Here is a 21,988-nt window from a genome sequence, read left to right as displayed (position 1 = left end):
GTATCCTTCCACAAGCTTCCCACAATAAGTTGGGTAAATTTTGGCCTATTCCTCCTGACAGAGCTGCTGTAACTGAGTCAGGTTTGTAGGCCTACTTGCTCGCACAGGCCTTTCAGTTCTGTCCACACATTTCCTATAGGATTGAGGTCAGGGCTTTGTGATGGCCACTCCAAAAGGGCTCCAACTCCAACTTTGTTGTCCTTAAGCCCTTTTGCCACAACTTTGGAAGAAAGCTTGGGGTCATTGTCCATTTGGAAGACCCATTTGCAACCAAGCTTTAACTTCCTGACTGATGTCTTGAGATGTTGCTCCATATAGCTACAATTTTCCTCCCTCATGATGCCATCTATTTTGTGAAGTGCACCAGTCCCTCCTGCAGCAAAGCACCCCCACAACATGATGCTGCCACCCCTGTGCTTCACGGTTGGGATGGTGTTCTTCGGCTTGCAAGCCTCCCCCTTTTTCCTCCAAACATAACGATGGTCATTATTGCCAAACAGTTCTATTTTTGTTTCTTCAGACCAGAGGACATTTCTCCAAAAAGTACAATCTTTGTCCCCATGTGCTGTTGCAAACCGGAGTCTGGCTTTTTTATGGCGGTTTTGGAGCAATGGCTTCTTCCTTGCTGAGCGGCCTTTCAGGTTATGTCGATATAGGACTCGTTTTACTGTGGATATACATAATTTTGTACCCGTTTCCTCCAGCATCTTCACAAGGTCCATTGCTGTTGTTCTGGGATTGATTTGCACTTTTCGTACCAAAGTACGTTAATCTCCAGGAGACAGAACCAAGCTTTAACTTCCTTCCTGAGCAGTATGATGGCTGCGTGGTCCCATGGTGTTTATACTTGCGTACTATTGTTTGTACAGATGAACGTGGTACCTTCAGGCGTTTGGAAATTGCTCCCAAGGATGAACCAGACTTGTGGAGGTCTACAAATTTTTTTCTGAGGTCTTGGCTGATTTCTTTTGATTTTCCCATGATGTCAAGCAAAGAGGCACTGAGTTTGAAGGTAGGCCTTGAAATACATCCACAGGTACACCTCCAATTGACTCAAAGTATGTCAATTAGCCTATCAGAAGCTTCTAAAGCCATGACATAATTTTCTGGAATTTTCCAAGCTGTTTAAAGGCACAGTCAACTTCGTGTATGTAAACTTCTGACCCACTGGAATTGTGGTACAGTGAATTATAAGTGAAATAATCTGTGTAAACAATTGTTGGAAAAATTACTTGCGTCATGCACAAAGTAGATGTCCTAACCGACTTGCCAAAACTATAGTTTGTTAATAAGAAATGTGTGGAGTGGTTGAAAAACGAGTTTTAATGACTCCAACCTAAGTCAATTAGCCTATCAGAAGCTTCTAAAGCCATGACATAATTTTCTGGAATTTTCCAAGCTGTTTAAAGGCACAGTCAACTTCGTGTATGTAAACTTCTGACCCACTGGAATTGTGGTACAGTGAATTATAAGTGAAATAATCTGTGTAAACAATTGTTGGAAAAATTACTTGCGTCATGCACAAAGTAGATGTCCTAACCGACTTGCCAAAACTATAGTTTGTTAATAAGAAATGTGTGGAGTGGTTGAAAAACGAGTTAATGACTCCAACCTAAGTGTATGTAAACTTCCGACTTCAACTGTACACATCTCTGCCCCACGTGGGATTAGAACTCACAACCATTGAACTATGAGCCATTGTCATCTATGTCTTGTAACGATGGATGTAGCTACAAATAAATGCATAATCCTCATAGCCTACATGTTTTTTTTTCTTCGTAAAAGATGCATGAAACGGTAAGCAAAAACGTTGAATTTGGTCATATGCGGAAATGTGCCTTCCTGCCTTTAGAATTTTGTGTAACGTCAGTAGTCTAGTCAAGGAAGCGTCATGCAAAATATATATTTGGCACACTCCACTTACCAAGACCATTGCCAAATAAGGCGTGCGGTCACCTGTTTTTATAGTAAGCCTCGAGGTGGTACCACCAAGCACATCCAGAAGGGAGTGTATTTCATACCGAACCGCTCCCTTGAGATGACGTAGAGGAACCTTCTCAAGGTGTGATGCAACCGCCGGGGGGGGGGGGGGTGAGATTAATAGTAAATCAAAATATAGCCCTTTCGCAACCAACTGTGGAAATGAAGACCAGAATTGATATGTTTCACTATAACTAAGTCTAAAACATCTGGTTTTATTTTGATGAAATGTACTCTTTAATCTTATGGCTGCGACGATATGACAACAGCCAGTTAAAGTGCAGGGCACCAAATTCAAAACAGAAATCCCATAATTAAAATTCCTCAAACATACAAGTATTTCACACCATTTTAAAGATACACTTCTTGTTAATCCTACCACAGTGTCCGATTTCAAATAGGCTTTACAGCGAAAGCACCACAAACGATTATGTTAGGTCAGAGCCAAGTCACAGAAAAACACAGCCATTTTCCCAGCCAAAGAGGAGTCACAAAAATCAGAAAGAGATATAATTAATCACTAACCGTTGATGATCTTCATCAGATGACACTCATGGGACTTCATGTTACACAATACATGTATGTTTTCTTCGATAAAGTTAATATTTATATCCAAAAATCTCAGTTTACATTGGCGTGTTACATTCAGTAATGTTTTGCTTCCAAAACATCAATTTACAGAAATACTCATCATAAATGTTGATGAAAATAAAAGTGTTATGCATAGAACTTTAGATAAACTTCTCCTTAATGCAACCGCTGTGTCAGATTTCAAAAAAGCTTTACGGAAAAAGCAAACCTTGCAATAATCTGAGTACGGCGCTCAGAGCCCAAACAAGCCATAAAGATATCCGCCATATTGTGAAGTCAGAAATAACATTATAAATATTCACTTACCTTTGATGATCTTCATCTGAACGCACTCCCAGGAATCCCAGTTCCACAATAAATGTTTGTTTTGTTCGATAATGTCCATCATTTTGGTCCAAATAGCTCCTTTTGTTAGCGCGTTTGGTAAACAAATCCAAAAAGTCACGAAGCGCGTTCACTAGGAGCAGACGAAAAGTCAAACATTTCCGTTACAGTCCGTAGAAACATGTCAAACGAAGTATAGAATCAATCTTTAGGATGTTAACATAAATCTTCAATAATGTTCCAACCGGAGAATTCCTTTGTCTTCAGAAATGCAATGGAACGCAAGCTAACTCTCACGTGAACGCGCATGGTCAGCTCATGGCAGACCTTACTCAATCCCCTCTCATTCGGCCCCCCTTCACAGTAGAAGCATCAAACAAGGTTCTAAAGACTGTTGACATCTAGTGGAAGCCTTAGGAAGGGCAACATGACCAATATCCCACTGTATCTTCAATAGGGAATGTGTTGAAAAACGACCAACCTCAGATTTCCCACTTCCTGGTTGGATTTTTTCTCAGGTTTCTGCCTGCCATACGAGTTCCGTTATACTCACAGACATCATTCAAACAGTTTTAGAAACTTCAGAGTGTTTTCTATCCAAATATACTAATAATATGCATATATTAGCAACTGGGACTGAGTAGCAGGCAGTTTACTCTGGGCACCTTATTCATCCAAGCTACTCAATACTGCCCCCAGCCATAATAAGTTAAGTGCTTCACAAGTCATCACGCACACAGACAGACACATACAATGTTAAGGACCGAGAGGGGTCAGATTATGTAAGGTGAAGAAGGCATGGAGGGAGGGTTTCAAGCTTTTTGCATAATATTTAACCTGCTGGAGGTGGGGGCAGGGTCTGCACCCTCAGACTCCTCCTTGTGGTCCTTGACTAGACAGGACCGGAGCTTCAGTTCCTCCACATCTGGAGCATGGACCACCACACTGGGGATACTCCAGCTCCTACCCTCACCAGCTGCCACGCCAATCTCTGAGTCTAGGTCTGGGTCAGTCAGAGGGGTGGATGACAGGCAGGGAGGGGTGGAGGATCTGCATCTGGCTAGGGGTGGGGTGCTCTGGGGGGTGCTAAGGGGGGAGGAGGGGGTGCTGGCACTGAGCAGGAAGCGGCTGAGGAACTGAGACCCCCTGGACTCCCTTGAGGAGGGAGGGGCGGAGGTGGATAGACTTCCTATAGAGGGGGCAAGGGTAGTTGGGAAAGGAGAGAAGACAGGATGGAAAAAGGAAAGAGGGAGAGGAAAAATAAATCAAGAAGGGTAGAAATCCTAAATGTGTGTTGGGAACGATGCTCTTCATGCTACAAAGCCCAGGCCTTGGAAGTGTCTTGTTAGTGGATGTCAAAGACAAAGAGCAGGGGCATATTCAGTACATCCCAAAATGTCACATGGAACATTTGCACAACGTACATGGAGCCGCAGTAAACCAGGAGAGATTAAGTCAAGATCAATTAACATCTGTCATAATGCCAACTGCCCACAAACAGCAGCGAACATGTTCAGAACACACACCAAAACACTGTTTAGCAACCTTTTGCAACAATGTTACAAAAACGCAATAAATAAATAAGGTTATATCACACTTTAATAAGGATATACTATAGGTCACTCAAACGGACCAATCACAAGCAAGGGGGAAGCTGACCAATAATCTTCAACTGTGATTTAATTGCTACATGATGGCATGTGCACAGATTTACTTTGGTTTTAAGTTATTAAATATTAGCCTATTACAACAGTTCAACACAAAAAACTATTCACAAAACCATCTTTCCAGGAGAAAACACAATCTAGCACACAAAACAAACTCAGACTTATCACTGCAGTGTTCAAGAACAGTCATGATGGGAAAATCACATGTTAGTAAAAGGCCCATGCACCAATCAGATCTTGCCCATCGTCTTGTCACTCAGTTACCTCAGCCAAATGACACCTCCTTAAAGACGCAACCCACTTCATAAAAGAACATGTGCATAGTACATACAGTGGGGCAAAAAAGTATTTAGTCAGCCACCAATTGTGCAAGTTCTCCCACTTAAAAAGATGAGAGAGGCCTGTAATTTTCATCATAGGTACACTTCAACTATGACAGACAAAATGAGAAAAAAAATCCAGAAAATCACATTGTAGGATTTTTAATGAATTTATTTGCAAATTATAGTGGAATTATTGTAGTCACCTACAAACAAGCAAGATTTCTGGCTCTCACAGACCTGTAACTTCTTCTTTAAGAGGCTCCTCTGTCCTCCACTCGTTACCTGTATTAATGGCACCTGTTTGAACTTGTTATCAGTATAAAAGACACCTGTCCACAACCTCAAACAGTCACACTCCAAACTCCACTATGGCCAAGACCAAAGAACTGTCAAAGGACACCAGAAACAAAATTGTAGACCTGCACCGGGCTGGGAAGACTGAATCTGCAATAGATAAGCAGCTTGGTTTGAAGAAATCAACTGTGGGAGCAATTATTAGGAAATGGAAGACATACAAGACCACTGATCTCCCTCGATCTGGGGCTCCACGCAAGATCTCACCCCGTGGGGTCAAAATGATCACAAGAACGGTGAGCAAAAATCCCAGAACCACACGGGGGGACCTAGTGAATGACCTGCAGAGAGCTGGGACCAAAGTAACAAAGCCTACCATCAGTAACACACTACGCCGCCAGGGACTCAAATCCTGCAGTGCCAGACGTGTCCCCCTGCTTAAGCCAGTACATGTCTAGGCCCATCTGAAGTTTGCTAGAGAGCATTTGGATGATCCAGAAGAAGATTGTGAGAATGTCATATGGTCAGATGAAACCAAAATATAACTTTTTGGTAAAAACTCAACTCGTCGTGTTTGGAGGACAAAGAATGCTGAGTTGCATCCAAAGAACACCATACCTACTGTGAAGCATGGGGGTGGAAACATCATGCTTTGGGGCTGTTTTTCTGCAAAGGGACCAGGACGACTGATCCGTGTAAAGGAAAGAATGAATGGGGCCATGTATCGTGAGATTTTGAGTGAAAACCTCCTTCCATCAGCAAGGGCATTGAAGATGAAACGTGGCTGGGTCTTTCAGCATGACAATGATCCCAAACACACCACCCGGGCAACGAAGGAGTGGCTTCGTAAGAAGCATTTCTAGGTCCTGGAGTGGCCTAGCCAGTCTCCAGATCTCAACCCCATAGAAAATCTTTGGAGGGAGTTGAAAGTCCGTGTTGCCCAGCAACAGCCCCAAAACATCACTGCTCTAGAGGAGATCTGCATGGAGGAATGGGCCAAAATACCAGCAACAGTGTGTGAAAACCTTGTGAAGACTTACAGAAAACGTTTGACCTCTGTCATTGCCAACAAAGGGTATATAACAAAGTATTGAGATAAACTTTTGTTATTGACCAAATACTTATTTTCCACCATAATTTGCAAATAAATTCATTAAAAATCCTACAATGTGATTTTCTGGATTTTTCCCCCTCATTTTGTCTGTCATAGTTGAAGTGTACTTATGATGAAAATTACAGGCCTTGCACAATTGGTGGCTGACTAAATACTTTTTTTGCCCCACTGTACATTCAATCTGTCAAAACACGGCTAAACTGCAGTAAAAAAGGGTGTAAATAAACCATTATTTTATAGAAGAGCTGAAATGAGGGGATAAAGAGCAGAAGAGGAAAAAGGAGAGGTGCAGCGAGGGCCCTCACCGTTTCTCTCAAGCAGGTGTGGGTCAGATTGTTTCTTGCCGATGTCAGCGAAGGAGCGCACCAGAGGGATGCGGTTGCTGAGCTTCTTCTCGTTCTGGTGGTGGTGTCTCTTCAACATGGCCTCCCTCACCTTCTGCCTCAACCCCTCCTCCAGCTGAGCTGACGCCACCATGCTGTCTATCACCATGTCTATGGGGGGTACAGGGTAGACCGCATGCTTTATTCAACAGTTACATGCTTTATTCAACAGTTACATGCTTTATTCAACACATTCAACTTTCAGACACACACACACACACAGTATAATGTCTGCAGAAACATACATACACACTCACCTGCGATCTCCTCAATAGTGTTAGCTCTCATGTCCAACATGACAGTGCCGTTGAGGATGCAGCTGCGGAGCTCGAAGAGGCTGTGTAGAGACAGCGTGGCTACATAGGGCTTACTCCAACGCTCCCCTCCATCCTCCACGTCTTCCTCAAACTTTAACCACCTACACACACACACACACACATCAGATTAAAGGAGCTGTTGATGTGGTTGGATGAGGAAACATCCACTAGGAGTAGTGAGGAAGGGTGTGCGTCGTGCCTGGCTGTCTCCCTCCACTCGTAGACGTGTCCGTCCCGGAAGAACAGCTCGTCCAGCTCAGTGAACAGGTCGTGGGGCATGTGCTCTTCATCATCATCCTCTGTCCCCAGGATGAAATGGACCCGCTGGGACGGGGTGTCTGAAACACAGGGGGTACAGGTGGAAGATGGGTAATGTAGTACAACCAAGGGGAATATTAGTGGAATAAGGACAGTAAAAGGCTTGGTATAGGAAACACGGCTGGAGAATGGAGATATGGCAATAGAGCTGATCTGAGGACAGTGAATGAAGCAGACGTTGGAGAGTGAACTGGTCTTAGCTACCATAGGAAGGAGACTCTCGTCCATCTTCACGGTCCGAGCGGTCTCTCCTCTTGCGGTGGTGTCTGTGGCCGCGGTGGCGGTGGTGCCTTCGTTTGGTCTCTCTGCCCAGAGGAACATGGACGCCCACATAGACCGCTCTGTGACCTGGGAACAAGGTAGAGAGAGGCATGGTCAATCACGGTCTACCATGTATAATAGTCTTATCTGCAGTTGGGCTGGGTATATACACTGATTTCAGCATTCTACAATCTTTAGATCCCCTTTCTTTACAGGCCCAAAATGGCAAGAGACAAATGCAGTTGTTTTCATACACTGCAGCCACCCTTGAGTTACCATCACAGACTGTGCCCCCCCCCCCACACACACACACGCCTTCCTGTCTGTTGTTTACGTACGTCACACACAATGGTAAACCTTCCCTCTTACCCTCCTCTCAATTTCTGGCGTGTCAAGTGGCCATACCTGAAGTGTTAAATGAATGGACGAGTTACGTGCCATTCTGCCAGCAGCTAAGAATGGATAGAAAGGACGTCACTGCCTAAGACCCGCTGCTCTCTACTCGTTGTCAGGACATGGGGAAAGGAGAGAAGGCTAAAAAAGGAGAAGGACATGTAGCCTGCCCTTTGTGCTTATAAACACACTTTATCTTTTGAGACCTGGGACTGTTAAACCGTTCTGGATGGCATACTACTGACGTCAGTCTGGACAGAGCAGATAAATGGACCAGGAGGGAGGTGAGGACTACAGCATGGTGGGTCTTCATCACACCCCTGTCACATGTAATATGTCATAGCCCACTAAGCTATGGGGGGGAAAAAAAATAAAAAAATAAAAAAATATATATATATAAAAGAAAAATCACACTAAAAACATAGTATTTGTGAGTGGGGGCCTGTGTCTTCAAATGCTTTCCCTATTATGAGCCATGGGGAGTTTTTAGCAGTAATAAATCTCTGAAGACTTAAGTTGTGACCTCCCTAAATGAAGTGTCCCATGCTGTGGGTGCCACGCAAGGTGAGCTGTGAGCCTAGCATGGGAAGCATAGCATAGAGAGAAACACTACCTAATCCCCCCCAGTTCCTCTCTGGTGTCTGGAGAGAAACACTACCTAATCCCCCCAGTTCCTCTCTGGTATCTGGAGAGAAACACTACCTAATCCCCCCAGTTCCTCTCTGGTGTCTGGAGAGAAACACTACCTAATCCCCCCAGTTCCTCTCTGGTGTCTGGAGAGAAACACTACCTAATCCCCCCAGTTCCTCTCTGGTATCTGGAGAGAAACACTACCTAATCCCCCCAGTTCCTCTCTGGTGTCTGGAGAGAAACACTACCTAATCCCCCGAGTTCCTCTCTGGTATCTGGAGAGAAACACTACCTAATCCCCCGAGTTCCTCTCTGGTATCTGGAGAGAAACACTACCTAATCCCCCGAGTTCCTCTCTGGTGTCTGGAGAGAAACACTACCTAATCCCCCCAGTTCCTCTCTGGTGTCTGGAGAGAAACACTACCTAATCCCCCCAGTTCCTCTCTGGTGTCTGGAGAGAAACACTACCTAATCCCCCCAGTTCCTCTCTGGTGTCTGGAGAGAAACACTACCTAATCCCCCGAGTTCCTCTCTGGTGTCTGGAGAGAAACACTACCTAATCCCCCGAGTTCCTCTCTGGTGTCTGGAGAGAAACACTACCTAATCCCCCCAGTTCCTCTCTGGTGTCTGGAGAGAAACACTACCTAATCCCCCCAGTTCCTCTCTGGTGTCTGGAGAGAAACACTACCTAATCCCCCGAGTTCCTCTCTGGTGTCTGGAGAGAAACACTACCTAATCCCCCCAGTTCCTCTCTGGTGTCTGGATCAGCTGAAAAAGGTCTGTGACACTCAGCTGATACCCCTGCAGGGTTTCCTGTCTAAAAGTACTTAGTTCCTTCCATTTACATGGATGACAGAGACACACAACAACCCTAATAATATAACTAAAATCATTATTGTTCCAGGCTTCGAGCTAACATCTTTATTGTATCTCTGGGCGTTCCTAGGAATAAATAACATTCAGGTCAGAGGTTGTCCTCTGTGGTTTCCATTAGCACCTCTGGGTTGTCAGCTGTAATGTTCTGCGCAGTAGGAGGAGTCCCTGGGCCACACACGCACACAGCCAGTAGATAAACAATTGTCTCCATAACACTGCCGCTGGCTGGGGTCAGGTCTCCTGCAGGCTGCCAAGGTCTCCACTGAGACACAGTGCACATCAATTACTATGTAGGCCTACCTCGTACCCGTGCATATCTACTCACAACTGGGGCCCCTTGAATATAGACAAGTTATCGTTACTCATTGTGGATTTATTATTACGTATTTTACTTTTCTATTATTATTTTCTCTCTGTGTGGTTAGGAAGGTCATGTAATTAAACATTTCACTTTTAGTCTAAACCTGGTCTACGTAGCACGTGACCAATACAGTTTGACGTCAACACCTGTTACCTCCCACTATAGACAACCAGTAGTTAGGGACCAAACCTCACTATTTCCAGGCTTTCAGAAACAATCGTCTGACCTGTGAGACAAGGCTCTTAGGCAGGCTCATGATCAATGTTCCCTTCCTCAAATTATTTCCGGCACTGAGCAAATTTCAGTTATGCTGAGCACAAACGTGACCGTTTTGCGTTTACTGTGAACCCTGAGGCTGTACCCGCTTTAAGTTAGTTTTAACCGTGGCCAAGTAGGCTACCGTGGCCATTCGATCATAATGTAGTCCTACCAGAGTGGCTGTGAGACCTGGCGGTAGGATTCTACAGTGAGAAGGCATCAAGGCAGAACATTATTTCTTGCCCAGAGTGACACTTTTTATTTGCAAGTGAAGATAATAACAGCCGATGAAATGTACAAGTATTTATAAAACAATAAACTGGATCAAATAGAGTTCTTCAAACAAACCCCAGCAGCATGCTGACCTGTTCCCTGTCCTGTCCCACAATGAGAGGACAGGCTTCTTATGTGTAACCTTTATTTAACTAGGCAAGTCAGTTAAGAACAAATTCTTATTTACAATGACGGCCTACCCCGGCCAAACCCGGACGATGCTGGGCCAATTGTGCACCACCCTATGGGACTCCCAATCACGGCCAGTTGTGATACAGCTTGTATCACAATAGCAATACCCATGATGCAACTAAAACGGGAAACCCTTACACATATCTGGTCAATTGACATTCAAAGCACATTAAATACAGTACCATACATACACCAGCACACCTCAGTAGCTATGCTAAACCCATGCTTTAGAGCAGTGTTTGCCAACCCCGGTCCTCCAGTACCCCCAACAGTACACTCTTATTGTAACCCCGGACAAGCACACCTGAATCAACTAAATCATCACGCCCTCAATGAGCTGAATGAGGCGTTTGTCCAGGGTTACAACGTTTACTGTTGGGGGTCCTGGAGGACCAGGGCTGGGAAACACAGCTTCATAGCATAAATACTATCTGGGATATAAAAACGTACGTCCCCGGGTTTAAGCTCCTACCGCGCCACCCGTACCATTCATTAACTATGAACAGAACCCTCTTCAAAACGAGGACATACAAGGTAATCATACACATTTCTGACCATCTACCTTCACGTTTTAATTAGTAAACAATATCACATTGTATCTAGAACTTGGTATCACCAAATGTATGACCAGAAAGAGCCTATATTAAACATCGGGAGACAACTCAAACCGCTTGTTACTTCTCGTTCATGGATGATCGACCAACAAAAAGAACATCGCTGCCCCACATTATCATCAATAAATAAATGTCCTTCTCATAAACCATGTCTGGTGCTTTATCAAAGGTTTTAGATTTGTGACAGAGTACATAGGACCATCGTCACAGTGCCCTAGCATTATGGGGAAAATGCATCTCTTAACATTTTTACATAGAAGCTTTTTTTAGCTTTTGAAATAGATGTTCCATGATACAGCCTACAGTAGCAGCCACCGCGTGGTGTTTTACGATACAGCCACCGTGTGGTGTTTTACGATACAGCCACCGTGTGGTGTTTTACGATACAGCCACCGCGTGGTGTTTTACGATACAGCCACCGCGTGGTGTTTTACGATACAGCCACCGCGTGGTGTTTTACGATACAGCCACCGCGTGGTGTTTTACGATACAGCCACCGCGTGGTGTTTTACGATACAGCCACCGCGTGGTGTTTTACGATACAGCCACCGCGTGGTGTTTTACGATACAGCCACCGCGTGGTGTTTTACGATACAGCCACCGCGTGGTGTGGTGTTTTACGATACAGCCACCGCGTGGTGTTTTACGATACAGCCACCGTGTGGTGTTTTACGATACAGCCACCGCGTGGTGTTTTACGATACAGCCACCGCGTGGTGTTTTACGATACAGCCACCGCGTGGTGTTTTACGATACAGCCACCGCGTGGTGTTTTATGATACAGCCTACAGTAGCATCCACGTGTGGTGTCTATGATACAGCCTACAGTAGCAGCCACTGTGTGGTGTTCTACGATACAGCCTACAGTAGCAGCCACTGTGTGGTGTCTACGATACAGCCTACAGTAGCAGCCACTGTGTGGTGTCTACGATACAGCCTACAGTAGCAGCCACTGTGTGGTGTTCTACGATACAGCCTACAGTAGCAGCCACTGTGTGGTGTCTACGATACAGCCTACAGTAGCAGCCACTGTGTGGTGTCTACGATACAGCCTACAGCAGCAGCCACTGTGTGGTGTCTACGATACAGTAGCAGCCACTGTGTGGTGTTCTACGATACAGCCTACAGTAGCAGCCACTGTGTGGTGTTCTACGATACAGCCTACAGTAGCAGCCACTGTGTGGTGTCTACGATACAGCAGCAGCCACTGTGTGGTGTCTACGATACAGTAGCAGCCACTGTGTGGTGTCTACGATACAGTAGCAGCCACTGTGTGGTGTCTACGATACAGTAGCAGCCACTGTGTGGTGTTCTACGATACAGCCTACAGTAGCAGCCACTGTGTGGTGTCTGATACAGCCTACAGTAGCAGCCACTGTGTGGTGTTCTACGATAGCCTACAGTAGCAGCCACTGTGTGGTGTCTATGATACAGCCTACAGTAGCAGCCACTGTGTGGTGTCTACGATACAGCAGCAGCCACTGTGTGGTGTTCTACGATACAGCCTACAGTAGCAGCCACTGTGTGGTGTCTATGATACAGCCTACAGTAGCAGCCACTGTGTGGTGTCTACGATACAGCAGCAGCCACTGTGTGGTGTTCTACGATACAGCCTACAGTAGCAGCCACTGTGTGGTGTTCTACGATACAGCCTACAGTAGCAGCCACTGTGTGGTGTCTATGATACAGCCTACAGTAGCAGCCACTGTGTGGTGTCTACGATACAGCAGCAGCCACTGTGTGGTGTTTCTACGATACAGCAGCAGCCACTGTGTGGTGTCTACGATACAGTAGCAGCCACTGTGTGGTGTTCTACGATAGCCTACAGTAGCAGCCACTGTGTGGTGTCTACGATACAGCCTACAGTAGCAGCCACTGTGTGGTGTTCTACGATACAGCCTACAGTAGCAGCCACTGTGTGGTGTCTACGATACAGTAGCAGCCACTGTGTGGTGTCTACGATACAGCCTACAGTAGCAGCCACTGTGTGGTGTTCTACGATACAGCAGCAGCCACTGTGTGGTGTTCTACGATACAGCCTACAGTAGCAGCCACTGTGTGGTGTTCTACGATACAGTAGCAGCCACTGTGTGGTGTCTACGATACAGCCTACAGTAGCAGCCACTGTGTGGTGTCTACGATACAGCCTACAGTAGCAGCCACTGTGTGGTGTCTACGATACAGCCTACAGTAGCAGCCACTGTGTGGTGTCTACGATACAGCAGCAGCCACTGTGTGGTGTCTACGATACAGCCTACAGTAGCAGCCACTGTGTGGTGTCTACGATACAGCAGCAGCCACTGTGTGGTGTCTACGATACAGCCTACAGTAGCAGCCACTGTGTGGTGTCTACGATACAGCAGCAGCCACTGTGTGGTGTCTACGATACAGCCTACAGTAGCAGCCACTGTGTGGTGTCTACGATACAGCAGCAGCCACTGTGTGGTGTTCTACGATACAGCCTACAGTAGCAGCCACTGTGTGGTATTCTACGATACAGCCTACAGTAGCAGCCACTGTGTGGTGTCTACGATACAGTAGCAGCCACTGTGTGGTGTTCTACGATACAGCCTACAGTAGCAGCCACTGTGTGGTGTCTACGATACAGTAGCAGCCACTGTGTGGTGTCTACGATACAGCCTACAGTAGCAGCCACTGTGTGGTGTCTACGATACAGCCTACAGTAGCAGCCACTGTGTGGTGTCTACGATACAGTAGCAGCCACTGTGTGGTGTCTACGATACAGTAGCAGCCACTGTGTGGTGTTCTACGATACAGCCTACAGTAGCAGCCACTGTGTGGTGTCTACGATACAGTAGCAGCCACTGTGTGGTGTCTACGATACAGCCTACAGTAGCAGCCACTGTGTGGTGTCTACGATACAGCAGCAGCCACTGTGTGGTGTCTACGATACAGCCTACAGTAGCAGCCACTGTGTGGTGTCTATGATACAGCCTACAGTAGCAGCCACTGTGTGGTGTCTATGATACAGCCTACAGTAGCAGCCACTGTGTGGTGTCTATGATACAGCCTACAGTAGCAGCCACTGTGTGGTGTCTACGATACAGCCTACAGTAGCAGCCACTGTGTGGTGTCTATGATACAGCCTACAGCAGCAGCCACTGTGTGGTGTCTACGATACAGCCTACAGTAGCAGCCACTGTGTGGTGTCTACGATACAGCCTACAGTAGCAGCCACTGTGTGGTGTCTACGATACAGCCTACAGTAGCAGCCACTGTGTGGTGTCTACGATACAGTAGCAGCCACTGTGTGGTGTTCTACGATACAGTAGCAGCCACTGTGTGGTGTTCTACGATACAGCCTACAGTAGCAGCCACTGTGTGGTGTTCTACGATACAGTAGCAGACACTGTGTGGTGTTCTACGATACAGTAGCAGCCACTGTGTGGTGTTCTACGATACAGCCTACAGTAGCAGCCACTGTGTGGTGTTCTACGATACAGTAGCAGCCACTGTGTGGTGTTCTACGATACAGTAGCAGCCACTGTGTGGTGTTCTACGATACAGTAGCAGCCACTGTGTGGTGTCTACGATACAGTAGCAGCCACTGTGTGGTACAGTAGCAGCCACTGTGTGGTGTCTACGATGCAGCCTACAGTAGCAGCCACTGTGTGGTGTCTACGATGCAGCCTACAGTAGCAGCCACTGTGTGGTGTCTACGATACAGCCTACAGCAGCAGCCACTGTGTGGTGTTCTACGATGCAGCCTACAGTAGCAGCCACTGTGTGGTGTTCTACGATACAGCAGCAGCCACTGTGTGGTGTTCTACGATACAGCAGCAGCCACTGTGTGGTGTTCTACGATACAGCCTACAGTAGCAGCCACTGTGTGGTGTCTACGATACAGCCTACAGTAGCAGCCACTGTGTGGTGTTCTACGATACAGCCTACAGTAGCAGCCACTGTGTGGTGTCTACGATACAGTAGCAGCCACTGTGTGGTGTTCTACGATACAGTAGCAGCCACTGTGTGGTGTTCTACGATACAGTAGCAGCCACTGTGTGGTGTTCTACGATACAGTAGCAGCCACTGTGTGGTGTTCTACGATACAGTAGCAGCCACTGTGTGGTGTCTACGATACAGCCTACAGTAGCAGCCACTGTGTGGTGTCTACGATACAGCCTACAGTAGCAGCCACTGTGTGGTGTTCTACGATACAGCCTACAGTAGCAGCCACTGTGTGGTGTTCTACGATACAGCCTACAGTAGCAGCCACTGTGTGGTGTTCTACGATACAGCCTACAGTAGCAGCCACTGTGTGGTGTCTACGATACAGCCTACAGTAGCAGCCACTGTGTGGTGTTCTACGATACAGCCTACAGTAGCAGCCACTGTGTGGTGTTCTACGATACAGCAGCAGCCACTGTGTGGTGTCTACGATACAGCCTACAGTAGCAGCCACTGTGTGGTGTCTACGATACAGCAGCAGCCACTGGGTGGTGTCTACGATACAGCCTAGAGTAGCAGCCACTGTGTGGTGTTCTACGATACAGCCTACAGTAGCAGCCACTGTGTGGTGTTCTACGATACAGCCTACAGCAGCAGTCACTGTGTGGTGTCTACGATACAGCAGCAGCCACTGTGTGGTGTTCTACGATACAGTAGCAGCCACTGTGTGGTGTCTACGATACAGTAGCAGCCACTGTGTGGTGTCTACAATACAGCAGCAGCCACTGTGTGGTGTTCTACGATACAGTAGCAGCCACTGTGTGGTGTCTACGATACAGTAGCAGCCACTGTGTGGTGTCTACGATACAGCCTACAGTAGCAGCCACTGTGTGGTGTCTACGATACAGCCTACAGTAGCAGCCACTGTGTGGTGTCTACGATACAGCCTAGAGTAGCAGCCACTGTGTGGTGTTCTACGATACAGCCTACAGTAGCAGTCACTGTGTGGTGTTCTACGATACAGCCTACAGTAGCAGCCACTGTGTGGTGTTCTACGATACAGCCTAGAGTAGCAGCCACTGTGTGGTGTCTACGATACAGCCTACAGTAGCAGCCACTGTGTGGTGTCTACGATACAGCCTACAGTAGCAGCCACTGTGTGGTGTTCTACGATACAGCCTACAGTAGCAGCCACTGTGTGGTGTTCTACGATACAGCCTAGAGTAGCAGCCACTGTGTGGTGTTCTACGATACAGCCTAGAGTAGCAGCCACTGTGTGGTGTTCTACGATACAGCCTACAGTAGCAGCCACTGTGTGGTGTCTACGATACAGCAGCAGCCACTGTGTGGTGTTCTACGATACAGTAGCAGCCACTGTGTGGTGTCTACGATACAGCCTACAGTAGCAGCCACTGTGTGGTGTCTACGATACAGCCTACAGTAGCAGCCACTGTGTGGTGTCTACGATACAGTAGCAGCCACTGTGTGGTGTCTACGATACAGCCTACAGTAGCAGCCACTGTGTGGTGTTCTACGATACAGCAGCAGCCACTGTGTGGTGTCTACGATACAGCCTACAGTAGCAGCCACTGTGTGGTGTCTACGATACAGCCTAGAGTAGCAGCCACTGTGTGGTGTCTACGATACAGCCTAGAGTAGCAGCCACTGTGTGGTGTCTATGATACAGCCTACAGTAGCAGCCACTGTGTGGTGTCTACGATACAGCCTACAGTAGCAGCCACTGTGTGGTGTCTACGATACAGTAGCAGCCACTGTGTGGTGTTCTACGATACAGCCTACAGCAGCAGCCACTGTGTGGTGTTCTACGATACAGCCTACAGCAGCAGCCACTGTGGTGTCTACGATGCAGCCTACAGTAGCAGCCACTGTGTGGTGTCTACGATACAGCCTACAGTAGCAGCCACTGTGTGGTGTTCTACGATACAGCCTACAGTAGCAGCCACTGTGTGGTGTTCTACGATACAGCCTACAGTAGCAGCCACTGTGTGGTGTCTACGATGCAGCCTACAGTAGCAGCCACTGTGTGGTGTTCTACGATACAGTAGCAGCCACTGTGTGGTGTCTATGATACAGCCTACAGTAGCAGCCACCGTGTGGTGTTCTACGATACAGCCTACAGTAGCAGCCACTGTGTGGTGTTCTACGATACAGCCTACAGTAGCAGCCACTGTGTGGTGTTCTACGATACAGCCTACAGTAGCAGCCACTGTGTGGTGTTCTACGATACAGCCTACAGTAGCAGCCACTGTGTGGTGTCTACGATACAGCCTACAGTAGCAGCCACTGTGTGGTGTTCAACGTCAGCCTACATTCCATGAGACTTGTGCAACGCTGGAAATTAACCTGTTTAGCAACTTGTCCTTCAGACAAGGAGGTGACTGAAAATGTTTTATTGTGCTTTTTGATGAGGAAACCCCTTTACAAATCAAAAATCATTATTTGCATACCATTATCAGACAAAAATGTATGCTACCATCTGCCTATTGACTACGTAGCTTATTCAAGCCCTTCTCAAAATACATCACTGCCCCTTTAAGATATTAAAAAGCTCTTTACCTGACTGGCTTTTCAAAGATGGCTAGAAATGTATATGTTTTGTGCTCTTGTAGGAAGCAATCACTTATCACTACCCATTGCTGACCAGAAATTGCTATAACTGGGCTAATAATGCACTAATTAGCAAAGGACATGAACAAATTAACAAGAGTCTCAAAACAAACGCATCTGCTCACGACCACTCGTGCAGGTCAATGCAATAGAATCCTCCTCTGATGCGATCTGCCTAAAACAATCTCAGACGGTCTTGCATAGTTAGGTTCATTTCATTATGTTGCATTTAAAAATGTCGATTTGGTCACAATTCCTACAGTAGAGGGAAACATTGGTGTAAACTAACAGGGAAACTAGCAGAGTGAAGTTCAACCTCGTGAGTCTCTGTGCGGGCTGGTATTTCTTCTGCAAGGCAGTCCTGGGGAGTGGAGCACCCACACACAGCTTAGGGGGAACATTGATTATGATGTATAACAAAACACAAGTAAATATTACTTTCGAGAAGTATGGAGGTTAGGAGAGAGGAGGGACAGAGTAGCGGAAGGGGAACATGGAGGTTGGGTCTGCCTGTACCAACCGTGTGATTATGTGAATGAGTGAAAGAGTTGTAGTGTTCTAGAGAGAATGAGTGAGTGAGTGTGAGAAAGAATGAAGGGGGAGTGAAAGAGAAGGCTCTATTAAATTAGTGGAGGCCAGAGCTGCAGGCTAATCCTCAGTAATGCTGTTAGAGCTGGAACCAGGGTGGGGTGGGGGGGGAGCAGCTAACATTACACTCTCACACTCTTCTCTACCTCATTAACCAGGGTTACACTGTTTTCTACCTCATTAACCAGGGTTACATTGTTCTCTACCTCATTAACCAGGGTTCCAAGTTACACTGTTCTCTACCTCATTAACCTGGGTTCCAAGTTACACTGTTCTCTACCTCATTAACCAGGGGTTACAAGTTATTAGTGTTCAAGCTCATCTCACAAAGCCTGGTCTCCCCAAACACAGTTTCTTGGGAGGGGATGCAGCTACAGCTTGTGTGTGTGTGTAAGATAAATTGTTAAGAATTCCATCATGGATCCTATAAAGTCTGGAAATTGTGCCAGGGCTTTTCCCCTGCAGTCAGAGCTCAGTGGAATGTGGGTGGAAGTCATGCATACCTCAATTACCAGACCAAGCCAGACAAACGTGACTCTGGATTTTTCACGATATTACAGTGCATGAGTAAAAACACGTGTGTGTGAGTGAGAACATGCATTTGTAGAATCCCCTCTGTCCTATGGCCATACAACAATGTCATTACACATGGTCCTCCTTGATACTGCTCCGTGTGTACTCAGTGTATACTGTCAACATGAATAGGATCCGGGCCCATGTGATACTTTGTGTGTATATATAAACACTAAAATCAGACTTACTCTCTAGCTCCTCTTTCTCAAAGTTGGTGTGAATGGTGGAGCTTGTCTTCCCCAGGTCCACCACCGCCTCATCATCGTTCCCCTGGAGACGACAAGGAGAAATACAAATTCATTGGGCAGATTGAAACAAAACACAAAAAGAGAACGGAATGTACATATGGTGGAGATGCAGAGAGAAAGGACATTTATTCATTCAATAGCCTAAATCTTCATAGTTCCCAAAGAGCAAGTTGTTTCAAAGCTGCAATATGTAACGTTTTGAGAGACCTGACAAAATTCACATAGAAATGTGAGTTATAGATCTGTCATTCTCACTAAAAGCTAGTCTAAGAAGCGGTAGATATGGTCTACGTGCTCTATGCTTCCCGTTCTTCAGTTTTGTTTTTGCGTCTTTTGCTTTCGGTTTTGCACTCCAGCTGCAAACAATACTTTTGGTTATGGAAAATATATATTTCACAGCAGTTTTTAATGGTACAATGATTCTCTACACTATATTTGCTCGTTTTGTCAAACTGAAATTAGGCAAACTATTAGAATTTTAGCAACCAGGAGTGATTTCTTCATAGTGCATCTTTAAGCATTGAAAGAATTGTTCAACAACCTAGACACTAGTGGGTAGGAAGGAAATAATGAGGCACTTTAAAAAGTGGGCCTACGTAGTCACTCCTATTGACAACGCAGCACAGCACCAGAGATACACAATGGAAGAGGGTAATACAGGTCACATTGGGTGACAGTTGGAGCCGTGTGAAGTTAACTTCCTGTTCTTGGTCTTACACTTCCTATTAGGTTACACCTTTTAACGCAGCAGTCAAATTCAATAGGACTACTTAATCCAGCCATCTCACTAAGACCACACAGGCAATAGTATAATAGTAGAGCTTCATCTGCTTCAAGACTGGACCCAACAAAGAAATCATAGGTATATTCTGATAGCCTCTTAACTTCTTTGGGACTGGGGGGGTAGTATTGAGTAGCTTGGATAAAAAGGTGCCCAGAGTAAACTGCCTGCTACTCAGGCCTAAAAGCTAGAATATGCATATAATTAGTAGATTTGGATAGAAAACACTCTGAAGTTTCTAAAACTGTTTGAATAATGTCTGTGAGTATAACAGAACTCATATGGCAGGCAAAAACCTGAGAAAAAATCCAACCAGGAAGTGGGAAATCTGAGGTTTGTAGTTTTTCAAGTCATTGCCTATCGAATATACAGTGTCTATGGGGTCATATTGCACTTCCTAAGGCTTCCACTAGATGTCAACAGTCTTTAGAACCTTGTTTGAGGCTTCTAATGTGAAGGAGAGGGGAATGAGAGCTGTTTGAGTCAGGGGTCTGGCAGAGTGCCATGAGCTCAGTCTCACGCGCTCCCGTGAGAGTTAGCTGCGTTCCATTGCATTTCTACAGACAAAGGAATTCTCCGGTTGAAACATTATTGAAGATTTATGATAAAAACATCCTAAAGATTGATTCTATACTTCGTTTGACATGTTTCTATAAACTGTAATAGGACTTTTCGTCTGAACTTTCGCCTGGACTTGCCCGCGCCTCCTGAGTTTGGATTTGTGTACTAAACGCGCAAACAAAAAGGAGGTATTTGGACATAAATGGACTTTATCGAACAAAACAAACATTTATTGTGGAACAAAAATTCCTGGGAGTGCATTGATGAAGATCAAAGGTAAGTGAATATTTATAATGCTATTTCTGACTTCTGTTGACTCCACAACATGGCGGGTATCTATATGGCTTGTTTTTGTGTCTGAGCGCCGTACTTAGATTATTGCATGGTGTGCTTTTTCCGTAAAGTTTTTTTGAAATCTGCCAAAGCGGTTGCATTAAGGAGAAGTTTATCTATAATTCCATGCATAACACTTGTATCTTTTAGCAATGTTTATGACGAGTATTTCTGTAAATTGATGTGGCTCTCTGCAAAATCACCGGATGTTTTGGAACTACTGAACATAACGCGCCAATGTAAACTGAGGTTTTTGGATATAAATATGAACTTTATCGAAGAAAACATACATGTATTGTGTAACATGAAGTCCCATGAGTGTCATCTGATGAAGATCAAAGGTTAGTGATTAATTTTATCTCTATTTCTGCTTTTTGTGACTCCTCTCTTTGGCTGGAAAAATGGCTGTGTTTTTCTGTGACTAGGTGCTGACCTAACATAATCGTTCAGTGTGCTTTCGTCGTAAAGCCTTTTTGAAATTGGACACTGTGGCTGGATTTACAACAAGTTTTGTATGTTTGTATGTATGTTTGAGGAATTTTAATTATGGGATTTCTGTTGTTTTGAATTTGGCGCCCTGCAATTTCACTGGCTGTTGGCGAGGTGGGACGCTACCGTCCCGAATATCCCAGAGAGGTTAAACTGTCATGGGAAAGACCCTGCATTTTCCATACAACTACACCACATACAAGAACAACTCCAAACTGTCATGGTTCAGTTGATATGGGAGATGCCATTACCACGGCTTTTCAGGGGAAATGGAAAACGAGGACGAGACTTCAGCTTTTGGACGTTAACAAGGTGACACTCCATCTTAACTCCTCCATATTTACTGGATTGGTTGAACAGTGCAGAAGATAACCTCCTGACAAGACCAGTATGTAGGGGGATCTAGTTTCAGGTGTTTCTCTTAAGCCTACCAGGTTAGATTAATTATAAGAGACAGTGTATCCTACTGTATCAGCCTAAACAGGAGAAAGGCCTTTGAACGCTATAGCCAAGGGGAATGACTCAGAGGGATGTCCCTGCTGAATAAAGCCTAGGTGGCTGGACAGCACCTGCGGGGGTAAGCGCTAGGTAAATATTTGTGTTGGGCACAAGCCAGCACACCCCGAGTCCAAAGACAGACTGTCTTAGCCACACGACACAGACGCATAGTGTTTAGATTTTAGTTACTTATACTTTACAAGTTGTGTTA

General features: G+C 45.7%; 1 protein-coding gene across 1 annotated transcript in view; it reads right to left on the bottom strand.

Moving 5' to 3' along the window:
• LOC120031455 (sodium bicarbonate cotransporter 3-like) overlaps nt 1-21,988 on the bottom strand; it is an 86,102-nt gene that overhangs the window by 39,236 nt on the left and 24,878 nt on the right. The window contains exons 2-6 of the mRNA XM_038977220.1: nt 19,056-19,137; nt 7,516-7,659; nt 7,193-7,331; nt 6,934-7,094; nt 6,599-6,787 (exon numbers count right to left, since the gene is read on the bottom strand). Coding sequence (XP_038833148.1) covers nt 6,599-6,787; nt 6,934-7,094; nt 7,193-7,331; nt 7,516-7,659; nt 19,056-19,137 — 715 coding nt within the window. The remainder of the gene's footprint in view (nt 1-6,598; nt 6,788-6,933; nt 7,095-7,192; nt 7,332-7,515; nt 7,660-19,055; nt 19,138-21,988) is intronic.

This window comes from Salvelinus namaycush, chromosome 37, assembly GCF_016432855.1.
Source record: "Salvelinus namaycush isolate Seneca chromosome 37, SaNama_1.0, whole genome shotgun sequence".
Classification (NCBI taxonomy): domain Eukaryota; kingdom Metazoa; phylum Chordata; class Actinopteri; order Salmoniformes; family Salmonidae; genus Salvelinus; species Salvelinus namaycush.
Note: the sequence above shows the minus strand (reverse complement) of the source record. Positions and strands in the feature narration are given on the sequence as shown.